Here is a 23,029-nt window from a genome sequence, read left to right on the forward strand (position 1 = left end):
TTTATCTCTAGTACAGAATGTCTCACTGGCCCACTATATTGATGGCTTTATGCTGATTAGACAAAGTGAGCAGGAGGTAGCAACTGCTTTGAACTTGTTGGTAACATATATTTGTGTCAGAGAATGAGAAATAAATCCAATGAAAATTTAGGGCATACTCCACAGGCACTACTAGCTGCAGCATTAAAACTGCTTTCTCAGACAATCTTGAAAGACTCTGGTGAAGGGAAATTTCCCACTGGCCAGAACTTTAGGCAGTATACCTGATTGTACATTTTGCTTGGAAGGAGAGATGATCAGATGCATGGTTGTTTACTGATTGATGTACTATAGCTAGTGGTTTGGCTGGATGGTCAGGGACTAGGAAAGAGCATGATTGGAAAATTGGTGAGAAAGACATTAGGGAAAATGTGGATAGATTTCTTTGGCTAGACAATGGGTGCAAAGATACTTGTGTCCCATGGAAATGCTCATCAAAAGATCACTGCAGCAGGAATGGAATTCAGTAATCAAGGACATGAGATGACTGATTTTGTGTGTATCTACAGCTCACTCTGTAGATAGCTTTCTCTTGTTATTCTAAAACATTCTCTGGGAAGCTCATTTCTTGCAGATCCTAAGCCCAGCCTTTTATATATATCAATCCAATCATTTACTCCAGGTTTCCTTTTGATTATCCCGTGAATCAGCATCCCATGACCCCAGCCCCCTAATTCTTAGGAGACAAGCATACATTTTCTTTTAACATTGAAAAAAAGAATTCAGAGATCTGCCTGCCTCTGTTAAGTATAGCCCATAAGCTAGCTGTGTGGGACCTCTTCCCGAAATTACCATTTCTACCCATCTGGGCCTAACCTTGCTCTGTCCCAGCCTGACTCTGAACTCAGGAATCTGTCTTTGTAAATATAACACACACACACAAAAAAAAAAACTTAGCTGGGTGCGATCTCCTTTGATCACCACTCCCTAAATCTCATCTCCTTCTTTATTGTCTTTAAGACAAATTGGCTCACAATGCTTTTGATCCTTTTGATTTGAGAAACTCCTCATATAATTCATATTTTTTGAGGAATTATATATTTTTTGAACTCATGTTTTCAGAGTTCTTTCCCATATCCTTAAGGGCTGTTCTGAAGGTCCCAGACTTTATTGCTTTGTTGAACCACATCTTCGCTTCCGGATTTGGGCTGTCTCTGATTATAAAGGAGTCATTAATGTTAACAGGGAGGACTTTTCTTGAAGGAGGAACATAAAATATGTACATTATTATACATACCCACAGCAGCCATTAACACTGTGGGGACCCACGCCCCCTGGCCCTGTCTCAGGATCAGGAACCATGTCATTCTGTTTCTACCAAGGCCATGCTGGACTTGACAGGTACATTTAGGTAGACCAGCTGGAGCTGGTATTTTGATTATTCTCTGTGCAGGACAGTTAAACTTTAATGGAGATCTGTTTAGACTAATACCCAGGTTAAAAGTAGGCTAGATCAAGTCCAATATCTGAGTCTGGACTTGTTAGCAGTAGTGGAGTAGTTGGCTCACAACACAGGCTATACAATTCAAGAAGTCTAGATTAGTGGTCAGCGAACTACATCCTGAGGGCCAAACTACCATTTGGTTCTGAAGATTTAGTCCTACACTAAATCTTAGTGTACAAACAGTCCTTCATTTCTATGTGTCTCTGGCCACATGTGTGCTCAATGGAAGAGCAGAGTTGATAATATGGCCTACAGAATCTGGCATATTTTGAAGGTACTTCATAGGCAAGTTTGCTGATCTAGATTAGTAGTGATTTTTGTCACCAAGGGGGCATTAAGCAGTGTTTGAAGATGTGCTATGGCATTTAAGGTATAGAGGCCACAGATACTGTTAAATATCTGTAAAACATAGGATAGCACCCCACAATGAATTATCAGGTCCTAAATGTTGATAGTGCTAAAACCTAATCAAAATCAATAAATCTCACACTTTAGTGTATACCAGAATAAGTTAGAGGGTTTTCTAAATTGTAGGTTGAGGGTTATTCAGTGAGTTAGATTGTATCTACACAGTTTTATTTGTGTCAGCTTCCTAGAATTTGAGAATCACTTGATCAAGGATGACTTGAAATTCCATCTATGGATTTCATTCTTTGATTCTTTGCCCCATTTCTATGACCTAGGAAGAAAGGTGTATTTCTGTGAAGACTTGGTGCTACTTCATCATTTCTTGTCATGGATTCTTATTTTCTTTTGGAATACTTTTATTTATTCTTTAAGAACCCATGCCCTACCTTTTGTGTATAATATTCACAACCTGTACACCTACTTTGATCTAGTAATTTATTCTATATCATGCCCATGTTTCTGTCTTTTAATCTTTTTACAGGATTCTACTCTGTACTGTCAGCTCTTGGGGGAACCTTTTGCCTAGTTAGCCATATGTTACTACAGAAACTAATAAGAGATATTTAGACTGCTGTGGAAAAGATGAGGTAGAACTTAAATGTTTTGGGTTTTGTGTGCACGTGTGAGTGTGTTGTTTGTTATCTGTGTATGTAGATATGTGGACATGTGTGCCTGTGGAGAGACCACAGGACAACTTCCCATGTTGTCCCCCAGGTACTATCCACCCTTTTTATTTATTTGCTTTTGGGGACAAATTTCTTACTTGTGAATCTTGTATGTTTCAAGAACTTCCTGAAACTTGTTATTTTTTTGCAAACCTTTTAAAATTTCTTTTGCTAGAAAAATGTTCTAGTTCCGACAAGCAAACTAGAATGATTGGGTTCAGAAGATATTGTTATGCCACAACTGGCCTCAAACTGGCTACCTGTCCTTGCAGAGTGCTACACACTTAAAAAAAGTCATTATCAACAACAACAAACTGTATTTTAGCCAAGCTATACTGTAGCTGGGTGGTGGTGGTGGTATACAGCTTTAATCCCAGCACTTGGGAGGCAGAGCAGGTGGTTTAAGTTTAAGGCCAGCCTGGACAGTCCCGGACAGTCAGGACTAGCTAAAGAGACCATTTGAACAAAACAAAACCCCAAAACTATACCTTGTTTTTCTGAGGATATACTTTGAATTATATTGCATCCCATGCATTGCTTTTATATAAACATACCTAACTTGAGGGTCCCCTCTGAGGTCACCTACCTAGTTCCTTATTCCCTTTTGGAGGCCACCTACCCTCCTTTTCTCCTTGTCTTTCTCTCTCCCTTGCTTCCCTCATTCTGGTAAGGTCTTGTTCTGTGACAGAGGTTGGCTTTGGACTTTTGGGTCCTCTGTCTCTTGAGTCCTGGGATTACAGTCATACATCACTCTGGATGGAATCCACCCTTTCTGAAAAACCACAGAGCTGATTTATATTTCATTAGTGGACTGAGAATTTTTAGTGTTAGCATTTATGATTTAACTACTTGCTAGTAGTACATTTTAAAGATGTCCCTTTTCTAAAATACAGCAAATGCTGATAATTACCGTATTTGCAGGTTCCCATAGGTAAGTGTTAAGTTACTAACATTATGCTTAAGCTAAATAATAATAACAATAAAAGAGGCAAGTGGCTTAGATCATTAGTGTTAACTTTGAATTAAAAAGATACTGGTATCTACCTTCTGCTGTGATTCTTTATATGATAGATTGCTTAGCACATGAGCGCTATTTATTTTAGGGGCATAGTTTCTGAATACAGGGTCTTACTGTGTAATTTAGGATGACTTTGAACTTGTTATGGTACCACTGCTGGCTTTGACCGCCTTCCTGATCCTTATTTCAGCCTCCCAAGTGCTAGTGCATGTGTATACCACCACACCCACCTGTAAAGTTTTAGTTTATGAATTAGATTATGATGATTTAGTCTTTACCTCATGTTTTTAGTTTCTGTTTAGACTGACTACTAACAAATTATTATCTACAGTGCTGTTATGTGAGAAAATATGTTGGCATTTATTTAGGGAATCAGTAATTTAAAAGTGCTATGAAACCTGAGGAAAGTAGCTTTTATTTTACCCATTATAGTTTTAGACCTTATCAATGTGCCTGGCAATGGTAGACATTCTTATCTTTTGGTAGTTTTATTGTTACTAGTTTTTCAAAGTTTTGTGTGAAAACTGTGTATAATGAAATTGCATATTTGTTAAGTACATGCTCCCTCTTGTGGCTAAAAATGAGAATGTAACTCCTTACTAGAATCCATTCTCCAATTTGTAACTAAAAGATGAACCATCAGCAGTTTTGTGAAATTTACCAAAACATTACTGTTTTTGAAAGATTATTAGTTCAATTTTACCAACATAATTTTTTAGTTCACATAAACTTGTTATTGCTCAAGTATTTTTTCTTTCACATAAAAGAATTAATAACTCTTAAGAATAAAATTTGTATACTAGTATAGTCATAAACCACATGAAAGTGTTTTGGTCAAGAACTGCATATACGGTGATAGTCCTATAAGATTATAATAGAGCTGGAAAATGTGGTGCCAGGTTTGTACTGTTAGCATAAACCTGTCAGTCAGATTTGTTATTGTTTTAAGTATTACTTAGGTTATTGCCATTATCTTGAGGAATTTTAAATCTTTGAGGATGATTGCTGTGGATCTGGAACAATTCTAGACCTATCTGATGCTGCATGTCAGTTAGATGAGACTGGAACAGTATGTTTGTGACCTGCAGTAGTACTTGGTGATACACATAGACTTACTCTTTCTATTTGGAGACATGCTCCTGCTAACAGCTCAGGCTCATCTTCCTTTGTAGCATTGGCTGGCTTCAACATGGTCATCTTGCTTTTATCTCCTACATGCTAGGATTACACAAGTGTGTTACCATATATGGTTTATGCTGTACTAGGAATTGGTCCTAGGGCCTAACATATGCTAATCATGCACTCTTCCAATTGAGTTACATCCCAGCCCCTGAGGAGACTTTGGAGAGCACTGCCTATAAAATTTTCTAGTAGCCTTTCCTAATGTGAAAAATACTCAGTAAAGAAATTTAAAAATATGTCTTCTCAGGGCTGGAAAGATGGCTCAGCTGTTAAGAGCACTTGTTGCTTTCCTAGAGCATTGGGTTTTGATTCCTAGCACCCACATGGTGGTTCAAAATATTATTAACTCCAGCTTTAGAGCATCCAGTAACCTCTTCTGATCATTGTGGGCAACAGGCATGCAAGTGATACACATACATATATGCATGCAAACCACTCAGACATACAATAATAAGTCTAATAAAAATTATAAAAAATAAATATATTCTCAGCTAAGTTGGGATAGTATAAGATCTCATTTTCCTTATACACTCCCAGCATTGGTTAAACCAGACCTCATTTGCTTATTTTAGAGGTCATGAAACTGCCACTGTAACTTGCTTATAGTTTTATCCTAAGTGCTACTGTCAGGGACTACCATGTATTTGCTAGTACTTCTGCTACACTGGGTTCTCATTAGTCAAGAAGTGTTGTACTCAATACCACATAGAAGATAACAACCCTGGGGGTCACACATTACTCTACACACTTCATCTCCATATGTCTCAGCCTTAGCTGAATGTTTTCTTATTCATAGCAAGGCCAATTCAGCTGCTGCCTTAGCAAGATGGCATACACAAATGCAACGTAGGGAAGAATGGCTGTATATGGGTTGTCCTCATTGCTCCACTCTCAGATGCCCTATGTCTTAGAACATAGAAGATGATATGCTAGATTCATCTTTGGTTCAAATCTATCCTCATTTAGGGGCAGTTGTGTTTTATGACTTTTCTTGGGGAGCTGTGAACAAATTCAGTATAGATAAGGAGCTGATAATAGATCAAGGAAACAATTCTGCTTAAGTCTAGCTTAGTGAACCAGTGAGTTTATTGGGGTTACTTAAAGGAACATGAGTGACTCTTCAGTAGAGCTGTTTATAAGTTACACAGATGATGTAACTTTCCACTGCAGTCATCCAGTGATTCCGTTTTCACGAGTCATGTGATTTTTTTTTTTTTTTTTTTGGTGATGCAGCTGCCTGAGAATTACCTATGCAGCTGTAAGTAGCCCCAATAAACTCATTGGTTTATCAACTGAGACTTGGGTGGGTACTGTTGGTACCCATTGGCACGAATATGTTTGTTTATGAGCAACTAGGAGAAAGATTGTGCAACAACAGAAATATACTAAGTATAATATCCGTCTCTTTTAACTCATTTAGGAGGGATCAGGAATGGACAGAGAGAAAGCTAGGTAACTTTATGAAGCAAATAATAAGGTAAGATATAGTAAAGTGGAAAGAAGTCACTACAGACAACCACTTGGGAGAAAAAGAGAAGGACCTGTTGTCATGATCCTCATGCATATGTTCTGTGCCGTTCACCTGAGATACCTGAAATAATTAGTTAATGTGTTAATAGTTGACAGATTTTACAGTATTTGAATAGATTTTCCTGATTGAGTGTCCCTAATCCAAAAGTCTACAATCTGCTGTTCCAAAATGTAAAACATTTCATGTATCTGATATTGAACAGATCTCAGCATTGGGACTTACTAGATTCTCAGAATAGGGGTATTTAATGGTTGAAGGACTTTCAGTCTTAAGACCTGAGTCCTTTTTCTTTTCCTTCTCTTCCTCTTCCTCCTTCTCTTTCTCTCTTTTTTTTTAATATTTATTTATTATAAGTACACTGTAGCTGTCATCAGACACACCAGAAGAGGACATCAGATCTCATTACAGGTGGTTGTGAGCCACCATGTGGTTGCTGGGAATTGAACTCAGGACCTCTGGAAGAGCAGTCAGTGCTCTTAACTGCTGAGCCATCTCTCCAGCCCCTCTTTCTCTTCTTTTTATTGGCCCTTGTCAAATGGAATGTTTAATGTAAAGTAACCCTTTCAGATTATTTTGTTTAATGTACAAAGCCCAGTAGTTTTGGAGAAAAGTTTAATAGTAGGTTGGGCATGAAGACATTAAGGCTTATGGTGGGCATTTGGAGGGAAACATTGATTTTAGTCAAATAGTTTTGTTCATAGGGGAAGGTTTTTTACGTGAAAAAAACGCACTTGACCAGTATGTATAATTTTGTGTACTTATATGCCCATGGTATCATGAGCAAAATTTCCTCTTTGATATATTTCAAAAATGAATAGAAAGTTCTAACTTTAAGATACTTCTAGGATTTAGTCATAGTTGTTAATATTTGTTTTTGATACTTCTATGAAATAATCTTCAAGTAATGAGCAAGGTTGGTTTTCTCATAAATTCATGGTCTGATCCTTTGCTCTGTAGACTTAAGCATTATTCTTTATATTTGTTATTGTTCAGTGATAATGTTCTGTGAAAGTGGCTCAGAATAGCAGCTTCATAGGAGACTGGTTTTTTAAAAAAAGATTTAATTTTATTTTATGTATTTGTCTGTTTTGCCTGCATGTAGTATTTATACCACATGTGTACCTGGTACCCATGGTGGCCAGAATAATGTATCATCAGATCTTTTGGAACCGGAGTTGCAGATGATTGTTAACCACCATTTGGTTACTGTGTGTGTGTGTGTGTGTGTGTGTGTGTGTGTGTGTGTGTGTGTGAGAGAGAGAGAGAGAGAGAGAGAGAGAGAGAGAGAGAGAGAATACACACATGTGAACAAAGGGTTTCATGTGGTCCAGACTGGCCTTTTAAACCATGTATTGACCTTGAACTCTTGATCCTCTAGTCTTGAACTACTGACTTTGAACTCTTGACTCCCTAGTGTTGGGATTACTTATTAACCAGAATATTAATTTACAAAGGAGTGGATACTTTTATGTTGAGCATAATATTTGTAATCATTATTTATGATGCCTTCTTCTGGTATGAGCATATCAGAGAGACCAGTTTAGCAATCAGTAGTTTGGGAAGTACTGAAGCAGAATAAACTATATAAATTGTTTTGTCAGATGGTAAGTCTAGAGAAATTCCTGTTTCATTTCTAGTGTTTGAATATTCATCATTGTTTAGTAGTCTTTTAGGTGGTGTGTTTATGTGTGTGTGTGTGTGTGTGTAAGAGATATGCACTGAGAGAAATATAATATAGAGACAGTCTCACTATACAGTCTTTGGCCCGGAACATTATTTGTAGACTAGGCTCACCTTGAACTCCCAAGAGATTCATATGTGCACTGCTACACCTGGCCCTACTAGTATCTTTAAGATACTGTATGTAGCTTTTAATTTTTCAAAACCTAGTTAAAAAAGATTTATTTATTATATAAAAGTACACTGTAGCTATCACACCAGAAGAGGGTATCAGATATTATTACAGATGGTTGTGAGCCACTCTGTGGTTGTTGGGCTTTGAACTTGACCTCTGAAAGAACAGCCAGTGAGGGATTTGAACTCAGGACCTCTGGAAGAACAATCTTAACCACTTAATAGTCTTAACAGTGTTCTTAACCATTGAGCCATATCTCCAGACCGAAAACCTATTTTTTAAAAAAGATTTATTTATTTATTTATTGTATATAAGTACAGGTCTCATTACAGATGGTTATGAGCCACCATGTGGTTGCTGGGATTTGAACTCAGGACCTCTGGAAGAGCAGTCATTGTTCATAACCACTGAGCCATCTCTCCAGCCCCAAAACCTATTTTTAATAATGGTTTTTAAATGCTTCTACCCTACCATCTGTCAGAGGTAGTGGAAAAGAAAGGTTAGTTTGATATGGGGGAGTGGACCTGTTTAGAAATGGTTCTTTGGAGCAAATTCCATCTGTGTTTTCAAGAAATCAGCAGTTCAGTTCTAAGGTCATCAGGGGCAGTTCACACTTCACAGACATACCAGCAGTTCAGTTCAGTAGTGGGGATAGCAGTAGTGATGGCAGGACCTAGCAGGGGCATGAGTCAGCAGGAGGGATTTGGACCAGGAGATACCAGGAGAAGTTCTCTGCTGTGCCTGTCTCAACAAAGCAGTGAGGATCAGTGAAGACTCAAGACCAAGAAGCATTGCAGAGCTGATTCTATCAGCAGACCAAAGCCCTGTCACTGTTTGTTTGGTCCTATTTATACTCTCCAAACATCATGTGTCCTTTACTGGTCTTACCTCACCACCATGTCTTACCTCAGCACATGAGTCTTTTTTAGCAAAACTCCAAGTGAGTCTGTATCCGCTGATATCATTTGGCCAATTAGAGTCTTTGGAAGCTGCAAGTAGCTGTGGAACCTCTGGAGATTTTTGGTATGCTTCTCTCTATGAAGTCAAGAAAAATGGAGCTTAACAACACATGTAAGGTGTACCAATGCATGCATGTCGTTATCGAAGAATCCTTTCACGTGCTTGCTTTAGCAAAACATCCTTTTCCTGTGTCTGCTTCAGGAAAACTTGTTCCTTCTTGTGTATGCTTTAGCAAAACACCATTCAACACAACTGACTTTCCAAAGTACCCTTACATTTCCACTTCAAGATACCTTCATAGTGATTATTTTGGAAAGTAATAGACAAATTCAAATTTTAAGATTCCCCCTTTTGTTCCCCTCAGTCCCTCTTCTTTCTTTCTTTTCTTCCCTGGGTTCTGCTATAGCCTAAGTTTGCCTCAAGCTTGTTAAAACAGAGGATTACTGATCATCATCATTAATTTATGTATATGAGTGTCACCTGTATGCGTGTTTATGCACCAGGTATTTTGTCCCTAAAGGGCACTGAACTTCCTGGGCTTGGAGTTACAAGCAGTTGAAAGCCACATATAGGTGGTGGGAATTGAACTTAGTCTGTGGAAGATCAGCAAGTACTCTTAACCAATGAGCAGTTTTTCCAGTCTCACTTATTATTTTTTAATTATGAGCATATGTGTTTGTGTGTGTGGGTGCAAGTGAGTGCAAGTGCCTTCAGAGGCAAGAAGTATTGATGTCCTGGAGTGGGAGTTACAAGTGGTTTGTGAACTACCTGATGTGGATATTGGAACTGAAGTTGTGTCCTCTGGAAGGCCAGTAAGTGCTTTTAACCATGGACACATCTCTCCATGGTTATAAAGTTATATAATGAATATGTAATTAGTAAAGTCCTGTATTTTCTTTATATATTATTAGTCAAATGTAATTACTGTTATTACCCTGTTATGAAAAGAATGAAAACTAAGTACTTTGGGATTTCATTAATTAAAAATTTCCTTGAAGTGTTGTGGTTTGCAATTTGTAAGGATTCTTGGAGACATGGAGACATGTTTTAAAAGATCTTGCAACATTTAAAACTATGTTATCTGTTAACTGACAACTTTTCCCAAGAACACTAAATTTCATTGATTTTTTTTTTTACTTTATTCTCCCTCTTCCTCCCCCAACCCCCGCTCTGTGTGTGTGTGTGTGTGTGTGTGTGTAAATATAAATGCATGCCAAATTGCATGTGTGAAGGTTGGACAATCTTACAGGAATGGGTTCTTTTATCCTCCGTGTGGGTCCAGGGATCAGGTTATCAGGCTTAGTGCCAAGCTGTAACATTTTTGCATCTTGAGAACATTTTAGGTTACTAGGAATGGGTAGAATAGAAGGTGGGACATCCAGCAAGGGTGTGAAGATGTGTGGAACTCTGGGAAAGAGTCAAGCATGGGGAAATTTCCTACTCAGGCTTGTAAGTATGAAATTGAGAAGAGATAATTAGCCACCTGGCAGACACAGAATAGTAGAAGTGAGTTAATATAAATCACGAGCTAGTCAGGGAGCAAGCCTAGCTTGGCCTAGGCATTTATTCATGAATAGAGTAGAGTCTCAGTTGTTTTTTCTGGAATTGGGGCTCAGGTGGAAAAACTTGTGGTTACACGTTACAGATGAAATTATAACTATCTCAAGCAGGATTTCTCCTTTTAGGAGGAGCTAGGTAATTAGATACAAGAACATAGGGTTTAGCTTACTTTTGTAAAGATGCTGTTAGCAAAAATAGAAGGAAACGAACATAAATACACTTTAATACTCTAAATCAGTGGTTCTTAACCTGTGGGTTGCACCCTTTGGGAGAGTGGAATGACCCCTTGCATAGGGTTCTCATAAGACCATCCAAAATCACAGATATTTACATTATGATTCATAACAAAAGCAAAATTCCAGTTATGAAGTAGCAATGAAAATAATTTTATGGTTGAAGTCACCACAACAGGAGGAACTCTATTAAAGGGTTAGAACCACTGCTCTAAATACTTCTGGTCTTTTTTTTTCCCCCTACTTGTTTTAGTGTTTTAAAGTTTGCTGTTATAGAAAGATCTGATCTTTATCTAACTTTTCCTCATATGATTGTAGAGATAAATTCCAGAGCCTTGCACATAGTAGGCAAGCATTCCATCACTGAACTACATTTTCAGCTTCAAAAACTGCAATACTACATATGTTAAATTATTTTAATTCTATAAACATATCTGTAGTCTTTAACTTATAATGGTTTAAACCTCTTAATGGATTTTCAGCTTTTATTTGGTAAATTCAATAGAAACTTTAGTTTAAATTTTGAATTGTAATCTTTTTTTCTGTTCTCTGGATATCATTAGATAACCTTTTCATGTTGCTGGACAGAAAGCTGAAACTCCCAGTCAGCTATGTGGTTGAGTTTATGTAACTAATATTCTACAGGGCACACTATGTTGATAAGCTATAGTATGTTATAGATTGTAGATACAACTTGACAGAGATACAGTTTGACATTAATTTACAGTGGGTATACTGGAATATAATTCCATTGTACGTTCAAGCAAAGAATAAGTCCTAGCTAAGGATATATCATATCAGTACATAATATTTATAAAAACAGATAAATTATATAAAAGAGAAAATGAGGAAAATACTACTCTTAGTTTTGGTTACTATTGTTATGGTGAAACACCCTGACCAAAAGCAACTTGGGGAAGAAAGGATGTATTTGCAAATGCTTCCACATCTTTTGTAACACCAAAGGAAGTGACTATAGAAACTCAAACAGGGAGAGAACCTTGAGGCAGGAGGTGATGCAGAGACCCTTGAGGAGTGTTGATTACTGGCTTGCTCACCATGGCTTGCTTAGCCTCCTTTCTTATAGAACCCAAGCCCAAAAGCTCTGGGTAGTGCTGCCCATAGCTGGGCCTCCCATATCAGTCATCATTCTGATGGTTCCATTTTGCCAATTGAGGTTTCTTTCTTCTTCCAAAGTGACTGTAGCTGTGTAAAAAATTGATATAAAACTAGCCAGAACAGTACTCATGAAGGGAGACATTATTTTTCTCATTATAGGTAATATTGAAAGAAATAGAATAATTTACTTTAGCTTGTCTGTTACATATTCCAAACCTTTCTTCTGTTTACTCTGATAAGGTAAAAATAGCCTCTACTCATCTGCCACACATCCATCATAACCATTTAAACAAAGAGAATTCCAAAAACAAGGAACCCCATTAATTCCACTTCTTAAAGATGACATTTATTAAAAAAAACAAACAATTGAATGTAGTCAAAATGAAAAAGAAACTGGTGTGTCTCAAGATTGTGAGATGCAGTTTATTTTTACATGCAAAACAATCTTTAGTTTTCATCCATTTATTTAGTTACTTTAGAGCCTTTCGGGTTGAAAAAGTTGGAAGACTTTTTTCTAAAGTATTCCTCTAGAGGCTTTATTATGATGAAATGCATTACAATTTTTCCAGAAATGGGATTGTTTAACATGAAAGTTGTTTTTCTATACATTTCTTAGATAGTTAAAATTCTTTGACAAGTGCTGGGACTATTTTATAAGAAAGAATAAAAATTGGAAAGACAAATAGAAAGTGTTAATGAAATAAAATATCTCTGTGAACCATACAAACTATGGAATACTACATGTTCCTATCAGCTGCATGGGTCTTTTAAAATGAGTGGAACTTCTTAAACATATAGAGTACTCAGAAGGAGACTGAAGAATATTGCTGAGCAGATCTTTAAAGGAAGCTCTAATAGCAATCAGTTATTTTCAGTTACATCAGAGAACAAGGTTCAAGAATATTAAGAGAGATATCTAGCATCCAAAGTATGAAACGGTCATAATATTTGGATATAACCATAGGTTATCAAACATACATGAGTCAGAAAAATATTGACACATAATCACAAGAAAATTTAATCAGATTCAATCTATATATAAAACTATAAATAGATTTTATAAATGATAGACTTAGTAGAAATGGTCATTGAATGATACTGTATATCTTTCTTTTACAACTATGAGGCTGGACTGGACAAGGCAACCTAGAATGAGGAACAGGGTCTCAAAAGCAGGCAAAGGATCAGAGATATCCTCTGTTTCCACTGTTAAGAATCCCACAAGAAGACCAAGCTACACAACTATAACATATATGGTCTCTAGGTCAGTCTTATGAAGGTTCTCTGGTTGTTGTGAACCCCTATGATCGCAGGTTGATTGATTCTGTGGGTTTTCTTGTGGTGTCCTTGACCCCACTAGCTCCTACAATTCTTCCTATCTTCAGCAGTATCCCCCAAACTCTGCATAATATTTGACTGTGAGTCTCTTTCTTCATCAGTTACTGTCAGTTGCTGGCTAATTGGGCTAGACACCGATCTATGAGTATTACAGAATATCATTAGGCATCATTTCATTGACGCCTCCACCTCGGTCCCCCAGTTGTGTTTGGTTCTATTCTAGGTCTCTGAGCTATCCAGCCTCTGAGTCCTGACCCTCCAGGCAGTGTCATGGGTTGGGTTCCTCTCATAGCATGGACATGAGAGTCTCTCTCACAATTTCTGTGCTACCTTTTCTCAGTACACCTTGTAGGCAGGGCAAATTGAAGGTTGAAAGTTTTGTTACTGGATCGGTGTCCCAGTCCCTCCATTGGAAGTCTTGCCTGGTTATAAGGAGATGGCCAGTTCAGGCTCCATATTTCCTATTGCTAGGAGTCTTAGCTAGATTTACCTTTGTAGATTCCTGGAGTTTTCATTGCATGTGTTTCTAGTTCATCCCTGCGATGCTCCCCAATTCCAGTTGTTTCTCCCAGTACTCTTTACCTCCATCCTCTCCCTATCAGATAAGTGCATGTTAAAAACAAATTAAAGACCAGGAACAGCAGAGATCCAGGGCAGGTAAGACGGCAATCCGAGTAGCTGGGGAGCAGAGAGGTTTGTGCTGAGCGCTTGGAAAGTGCGCCCCCCCACCATTGGTTCAGGGGAGCAGGAACCCTGCCTTAGGGTCTCTGTTTCCACCCAGCAGACCCGTGCATGCAGAACAGGCACTCAGGCCATCTGCCACCAGGACACAGGCCTGGAGATCCAGGGATACAGGCCTGGTGAGACAAAACCAAGAGTTGGTTCTTTGAGAAAATTAACAAGATTGATAAACCCTTAGCCAGACTAACTAGAGGGCAAAGAGAGAGTATCCAAATTAACAAAATCAGAAAGGAAAGTGGAGATAAAACAACTGAAACTGAGGAAATTCAAGAAATCATCAGATCCTACTACAAAAGCCTATACTCAACAAAGCTGGAAAATCTGGAGGAAATGGATGAATTCCTAGACAGATACCAGATACTAAAGTTAAACCAGGACCAGGTAAACCATCTAAATAATCCCATAACACCTAAAGAAATAGAAGCTGTCATCAATAGCCTCCCAACCAAAAAAAAAAAACAAAACAAAACAAAAAAAAAAAAACCCAGGTCCAGATGGGTTCAGTGCAGAATTCTGTCAGACATTTATTGACGACCTAATACCAATACTCTTCAAACTATTCCACAAAATAGAGTTAGATGGAACACTACCTAACTCATTTTTCAAGGCCACAATAACCCTTGTTCCTAAACCACACAAAGACGCTACAAAGAAAAGAGAATTTCAGACCAATCTCACTTATGAACATTGATGCAAAAATACTCAAAAAAATCCTTGCAAACTGAATCCAAGAACACATCAAAATGATCATTCATCATGATCAAGTAGGCTTCATCCCTGGGATGCAGGGATGGTTTAATATAAGGAAATCCATCAATGTAATCCACCCTATAAACAAACTCAAAGAACAAAATCACATGGTCATCTCACTAGATGCTGAGAAAGCATTTGACAAATTTCAACACCCCTTCATGTTAAAAGTCTTAGAATTCAAGGCCCATACCTAAACATAATAAAAGCAATATACAGCAAACCAACAGCCAACATCAAACTTAGCCGTGGGAAACTTGAAACAATTCCACTAAAATCAGGGACTCGACAAGGCTGCCCAACTCTCCCCCTAACTATTCAACATAGTACTGGAAGTCCTGGCTGGAGCAATTAGACAGCAAAAGGAGATCAAGGGGATACAAATTGGAAAGGAAGAAGTAAAAACATCACGGTTTGCAGATGACATGATAGTGTACTTAAGTGACCTTAAAAATTCCACCAGAGAACTCCTACAGCTGATAAACAAGTTCAGCAAAGTGGCTGGATATAAAATTAACTCAAACAAATCAGTAGCCTTCCTCTACTCAAAGGTAGCTTGAGATCAGGGATGGTGATTCTCCCAGAAGTTTGCTTGTTTGTTGGGAATAGTTTTTGCTCTCCTTGGATTTCTATTATTTCAAATGAATTTGAAAATTGCTCATTATAACTCTTGTGAAGAATTAAGTTGGAATTTTGATGGGGATCTTATTGAATCTGTAGATTACTTTTGGCAAGATGGCCAGTTTTACTATATTAATCCTGCCAATTCATGAGCATGAGAGATCTTCTCATCTTCGAGACCTTCTTCACTTCTTTTTTCAGAGACTTCAAGTTCTTGTCATACAGATCCTTCACTTGCTTGATGAGAGTCCACACTAAGGTATTTTATATTCTTTGTGACTATTGTGAAGGGTGACGATTCCCTAATTTTTTTTCTCAGTTTGTTTATCCTTTGAGTAGAGAAAGGCTACCAATTTGTTTGAGTTAATTTTATATCCAGCCATGTTGCTGAAGTTGTTTATCAGCTGTAGAAGTTCTCTGGTAGAATTTTTGGGGTCATGCTATCATAATATCTGCAAATAGGGATATTTTGACATCTTTTTTTCCAACTTGTATTCTTTTGACCTCCTTAAGTCTACTTGATCATGATGGATGATGTGTTTTGATTTGTTTTGATGTGTTTTTGGATTTGGTTTCTGAGAATTTTATTGAATATTTTTGCAATGGATATTCATAAGGGAAATTGGTTTAAAGTTTGTTGGGTCTTTGTGTAGTTTAGGCGTAAGTGTAATTGCGGCTTCATAGAAGGGACTGGGTAGTGTTTCACTGTGTCTTCTGTTCAGTTTCTGTTTTCATGATCTGTTTTATTGATGAGAGTGGGGTGTTGAAGTCTTCCACTATTTGTGTGAGGTGCATTGTGTGCTTTGAGCTTTAGTAAGGTTTCTTTTACAGATGTGGGTGCCCTTGCATTTAAAGAGTAGATGTTCAGGATTGAGAGTTCATCTTGATTGATTTTTTCCTTTGATGAGTATGAAGTGCTTTTCCTTATTATTATTATTTTTTTGATAAGTTGGCTGAAAGTTGATTTTATTTGATATTAGAACGGCTCTTCCAGCTTGTTTCTTGGGACCGTTTGCTTGGAAAATTGTTTTTTAGCCTTTTACTCAGAGGTAGTCACTGAGGTGTGTTTCCTGTGTACAATGTTGAGTCTTCTTTATATATCCAGTCTGTTAGTCTATGTCTTTTTATTGGGGAATTGAGTTCACTGCTGTTTAGAGATATTAGGAACCAATGATTGTTTATGTGGCTGTCTTCTTCTGGGTTAGTTGAAAGAAGATTACTTTCATGCTTTTTCTAGGTTGTAACTTTCCTCCTTTTTTTGGAGTTTTTCATCTGTTATCTTTTGTATTAATTTGGTTTTCTCATGGAATATCTTGGGTTCTCCATATATGTCGAGAATTTTGCTGGATATAGTATCCTGAACTGGCATTTGTGCTCTCTTAGGATCTGTATAACATCTGCCCAGAATCTTTTAGCTTTCATAGTCTCTGCTGAGAAGTCTGGTGTAATTCTGACAGGCCTGCTATTATCCGTTTTTTTTTGTTCGTGATTTTGTGTGTGTGTGTGTGTGTGTGTGTGTGTGTGTGTGTGTGTGTGTGTGTGTGTGTGTATTTCAACTGGTGCACATTTGGAGTCAGAGGACAACTTACAACAGTTTTTCTCCTTTCATACTGTGGATCCCAGGAATTGAGCTCAGGTCACCAGGGTTGGTGCCTTTACTCACTGGGTCATACTTCTGTCCCTGCCTTTTTTGCTAAAATTTTCAAGTAAGCATTTTAAGACTCAACTATTTTTAAGACTCAAGACTGCTCAGAAGTATGAGCCAGTGAATGTCTTGACTTCTTTTATATATTTTATAGCTTAAATTGTGCCTTACACCATTTACGTTTTAAGCCTGATTCTATTTCTAAAATACTAACATACACATTTACGTTTTTCAGGCATGTACTGGTATTGAAAACATCGATGAAGCTATTACACTGCTTGAGCAAAATAACTGGGACTTGGTGGTAAGTATTCTTTGACCTATGTTCTAACTATACAAAGTCTTGAATGGCCTTAACATTTATTGTAGGTTGGCTCAGCATATCATAACCAATCTAAAACTTAGGTGAATAGATATATCCCATTTTCATCTTTAATATGAACATTATTTAGTTCAATATTAAATTATTAGGTAATCTTGAATGTTTATAATTGAAGTGATTTAAGAAGTTTTCCTTTTTACCTTTGTGTCTCATGGTCATCCTTTGGATGATGACTCGGTGTCCCCTAAATGATGAGCACTAGTTTGTGCTCCCTTCTTGCTTCCTGAGGTGTTACTGGTGATTCACTGCATTTTAAAAAGTTATTTAAGAATTGCTAATCTACTATGTTTTCTTTCTGAATTGTGGTTATTTTATTATAAAGATGGTGTACGTTTTAAATTTTTTTGGTAATAACAAAAGGGAAGGTCTAGGAAAATAGTAAATATTCATATCTTACAAAGCAAACCAGAAAATGATTTTATTGTAATAGCACTTCCATTAAGATGACATTCATATCCCTTGGTATCTTGGAAATACTAAAATAATTGAAATCACAATTTTGAAAAAGTGTTTTTTTTTTTTTTTAAATTTAGTTTGTCTTAAAAAAACAAAAACAAAAAACAACCAAGTGTCACTATGTCCTTCAGCCTGTTCTGGATCTCAGAAGTTCAGATTGGCCTCAAACTTGCTGTTCTCTTGCCTCAGATTCCTGAGTGCTAGATCACAGCTGTGTTCCATGGTACCTGGCTAGAAGTGCTAATATTTAAAAGTCAGAATTTAAGATGTATGCTTAGTGAGATTATGTGCTCACTTTTATATGTTACATGGATTTATATAGTTCTGTCAGTGCATTATATAGGCCTTCTTTTGTATTAATGCTGTCTTCATTCAGTGTAAAATCAGACTGTAAAAGCGATACTTATCATAGTGAATTGAGAAGATGAAAAATTTACAACCTGATAGTTATTGGTTGAGCATTCCTAATCTATAAATCCCAAACCCAGATGTTAAAAAGTTGAAACATTTTATTGCTCACATGCCACATTGAAAGTTATAGATGTTGGATCAGGTTGAAGTTCATATTTTTGGATTAGGAATGTTCAAACAATAAATACTCTTAAAAACTGAAATGAGTCATCTGAAAAAATTTTGGGTTTTAAATATTTCAAATAAAACATTCTACCTGAAATCTCATTTAATCTCATAACTCAGTTAATACTAATTTTAAAGTTTTATATATATTTATTAGTTATTTTTAAAAATTATGTCAGTAAACTTTTACATTGAAAGAATTTTTTATATTAATATTTTTGTAATCCATATTTACTTACTATTACATTAACATTTTTCTGTCTTACTAAGTATGGCTACTCATTTTGTAAAGGTTTACATAGAGTTTCATATTATTGTAGTAGTAGAATAGTTTTACCATTCTTTTCTGGTGGGCATTGAATGTGGTTGCAGTACGGTTGCAGTATTGTAACCATTACTGTTTAAAACATTTTTAGTATGTGTGTTGTGTATCCAACCTACTATTTTTATTTTTAGAAGAAACCGAACATAATCAATTTATAACTGAATTTCTGGGTCAGACTACATGAATATTTCAGGGGCATGGATAATTAAAGCTTAATGAATGTCCAGATTTAATTTATATTCTGCCAACTATGTGGAGATGGCTCTTTTTACTTAAATCAGTGTTGCTGCTGTCCTCTTCCTTGTTTCTGTTTCTCTGACTTTATTTCTTGGTTTTCTTGTCTGTCTATTTGTCTGTCTTATATTTTGGTACAGGAAAGTTGAGAAATATTTTTGCTTTTATGCTTCACACTGACTTTTATATTTCAAAAAGTCATGTTATAGATGACAGTTTCATGATGGGAATAGTGGTGAGAGGTAGCAGCATATTTGGAGTGATGCTTTTCTGGGCTACTTATCCTGAAACCTCTTTGCAGTAGTAAATAATATTGTTTTATTTTGCCTATGCATATTTTATTTTGCCTATTCTTTTGGTCCAGCTGATAGAAATCATTGGAAAGGATTAACGCCCACCAAACCACTCTTGAATGGCAATGCCAAAAAAAAAAAAAGAGTAAAAGAGAAAGTAAAGGAAGACCGAGACTAATGGGCTGTATGTTGATGTGGGAATTTATGGTTTAGGAGGGTGTAGGGATCTAAGTTCTTCGTTCATCTTCATCTATTTTTTTCCTTTTTTACTGGTCCACATTCATTAATTTTAAAGTTTAAGATGTTTATTGGTTATGAATATTGTCTCAACCCAACCTTTTAAGAACATAGTACAAGAATTTTCTCAGATAATATTGGTACATGAGTTGTGAGGTGCTTTTCATGTATTTCTGACTAGCTTGATTTTGGAAAATATTGTCAAATACCCTCTTTTCCTTCTTCACTCTTTCTCCCTCCTGCTCTCCCTCCTTTCCTCTTTTTCTTCCTCCTTCATTCTTTGCTTTTCTCTTCTTTACCTTTGCTCTACCTTTTCTGGTCTCTGTTCTTTGTCCTCTCTCAGTACTGAAGCTGGGTCTTACATATAATACGAAAGTTTTCTATCATTAAGTTATGCCTCTTTATAGTGTTTACAGTGTTAACATTTTCATTTGAAATCATCTTTTAGCTGGCAATATATCTTCCACTTTCATTTTCATTGCAACTGTGCGTGCGTGTGTGTGTGTGTGTGTGTGCGCGTGCATGCATGCGTGCGTGCGTGCGTGCGTGCGTGCGTGCGTGCGTGTGTGTGTGTGTGTGTGTGTGTGTGTGTGTGTGTGTGTGTGTGAGAAACTTAAGTAAATGACATAGCGCATTATTAGTTCGAACTGTCATGGAACTTTTAATATCCTACACTTCATTTTCTGTATTTATTTTTGTCTCTTAATTAGGGCTGTCATTGGTCTACATTTCAGGAATTTAGAGAACATTTTATGTTATTTAAGAATTTAACTTAGGTTGTCTATTTTAAAATTTCACATATTTATATCACTTATACTTTTATTTTATGCATAATTACTGAAGAATTGTAAAGAAATCTGTGTTTGGCACTGTAATTAGGAATGTGGTGAACTGAAAAACTATTATAATGAAAAACTTATTTATTGAGTGCTTGTTCATTTATATCATAAATCTAGTTTTTACTAGATAGCTATGATGAACTTAAAAAAATGTAACAAGATGGATGTGGCAGCATGTTCCCCTAATCATAGCCCTCAGGAGACAGAGGCTATATATATATATTTTTTAATTTTATTTATTTATTTATTTTTTTTGAGTTTCAGGGCAATTTGCTCTATGTAGTGAGTTCATGGCTAGGACAATGCAATGAGGCCCCTTCTCTAACAAACAAGAAAAAATAAAAATAATAAAAAGAAAAATGTAACACAGTGATCTCAATTAGGCATTTTGCTTTCTGTTGCCAAAATATCTAAGACTGGTTACCTTTTGAAGAAAAGAAGTCGTTAGTCAGGTTTGCAGTACTGTCTCAAACCTTAGGTAATCAACTTAAAAAGAAAAAAAGGCTTATTTGGCTTATAATTTTGGATGTTCACCCTGTTAATTTTAGGTATATGATAGGACAGTATACCATGGTAGGAACACATTGCAAAAGAAGTAACTATCTAGTACCATCCAAGGAACAGAAGGTTGGTTCCCAGTATCTTCTTCAATGACACATTTTCAACCATGTAACTTCCTTCTGTTATGCTACATTTTGTATAGGTTTTATATTATGCATCTCTCTAAGATCTTGGTTTAGGGGGACAAACTGCCAAATCCTGTTCCATGTGTGGTTCCAAAAGGTGTCGGCAGCTCTGCCTTTCCTTCCTTGCTGCCTGTAGCATGCTTCTCTCTCCTGGCTTAGATCCACTCCCTGTGCAGCGCTCCTTAATAGATGCCTCATGTCTCTCTGGCTGTGTAACATCTTGGGAGTCGTCTCCATAGCAACTCAGGCTTCACTTGTACAGCTTCATGCAGTGGCATCTTATGGCTTCTAGGCAGGGACTTTCCTGCCAGTCATTGTTTATTAGCCCCAGTGGCTCTTTGAAACTGTGGTGGAAGATTGCACAACTCACTTACTTGTGAATCTTAGCCATGTGGATGACACTGCTCAGTTCATCTGCCAGCTTGGGGTGGACCCTCCCTCCCTTGAATCACCATAGCAGCAGCTTTTGATTGTAATGCTTTTCTGAACCCTTTTGCCCTCTTCTACCGATTGGAAGCTAAGCTAGGTGGGATCTTGTCCTGAGGGCACCTTTCTCTTTATTCCTATGCAGATCTGGCCTGAGAGTGCTTTTTATTGCTCTCTTTATCCTATTAATCTGTTGTTAATATAGTAATGAATGAAACCCTTACAAGGACTGAGCCTTTTATGTTTCAGTTACCTTTCAAATGTCTCACTTTGCATATAATTAATTTATGACTTTGGTCCTTAATCACTCCCTTCACCCCCAGATTTTCACTTTGTAGCTCTGGCTGACTTGAAACTCACTATATAGACTAGCCTGTTCTGAAACTCATGGAGATCCACTCACTGCTTCTGTCTTCTGAGTGCTGAGGTTAAAGGCTGTTCCACTGCACCCCCTTCTTAATTTTTATCACACAGGAAATTTTGGGCAATACATTCATTCATGTTATAGTCCTAAACTTGAAAAATGTGCTGAAAAATTGGTGAGTGTAAATTTAGCTTTTTTCAAACCCTGTTTTTTTAATAGGTTCTTAAATGCTTTTACCTCCCTTCTAGCCCACCACCCACCAGAGTTAGTGGAAAAGAAAGCTTATTAGGATAAGAGGGAAAGTGGACCTGTTTAGAAATAGTTTTTTGGAGCATATCCAATTTCTAGCCAGAAGCTCAGTTTATAGGATTCAGCCGCAGCAGCTTGTTTTACTTGCAGCCATTTCACAAATATATTATAAGCAGTCAAGTTCAATGGTGTCAGGATAACAATCCGCAGCGGTGGTGACATGACATCTTAGTCATATTGGCCAGGCCTCTGCCGAATCTCCACAAGTCAGCAGGAGTGACCAGAACCACCAGAGATGCCAGGAGAAGTTCTTGGCTGTGCCTTTCTTAGTGAAGACAGGAGACTAAGAAGCATTCATTGCAAAGCTAGCTATGCAAGCCCCGTTGCTGTCCATTGAGTCCTATTTATACTCCTTCCAAATATCACGTGTTCTCCGTGGGTTTTGCCTCACCATGTTTTGCCTGAGCACGTGAGTCTTTCTTAGCAAAACTCCATGTGAGTTTGTATCAGCTGATATCACTCTGCCAGTCAGCCAGAGCCTAAAGAAGCCGCAAGAAGCCACCAGAGCACCACTGGAAGGTTTTTGGGTGCATTTTTCTCTATGGAATCATGACAAACAGAGTTCAGTTATGCAATGTAAGCAAACCAGTGCATGTGTGTCATTATCAAAGATCTTTCATCATGACCCTTTCTTGTGCTTGCTTTAGCAAAACATCCTTTCATCTTTGTCTGCTTCAGGAAATACATCCTTTGATATAACTGACTTTCCAAAGAAACCAGAAGTGTTCACTTTGGTGAGACACATTGTGTCTAATTCTTGTTCATACATTCAGGATTGAGAATAACTTTCTTA

At 37.1% G+C, this 23,029-nt stretch overlaps 1 protein-coding gene across 1 annotated transcript in view; it reads left to right on the forward strand.

Annotated features, from left to right (window-relative positions):
• The window catches only part of FAF1 (Fas associated factor 1), a 265,810-nt gene that overhangs the window by 11,984 nt on the left and 230,797 nt on the right, over positions 1 to 23,029 (forward strand). Inside the window, exon 2 of the mRNA XM_080921695.1 lies at positions 17,345 to 17,413. Within this exon, the coding sequence (XP_080777821.1) occupies positions 17,345 to 17,413 (69 nt within the window). The remainder of the gene's footprint in view (positions 1 to 17,344; positions 17,414 to 23,029) is intronic.

Source organism: Micromys minutus, assembly GCF_963924665.1.
Source record: "Micromys minutus genome assembly, chromosome: 9".
In the NCBI taxonomy this organism is placed as follows: domain Eukaryota; kingdom Metazoa; phylum Chordata; class Mammalia; order Rodentia; family Muridae; genus Micromys; species Micromys minutus.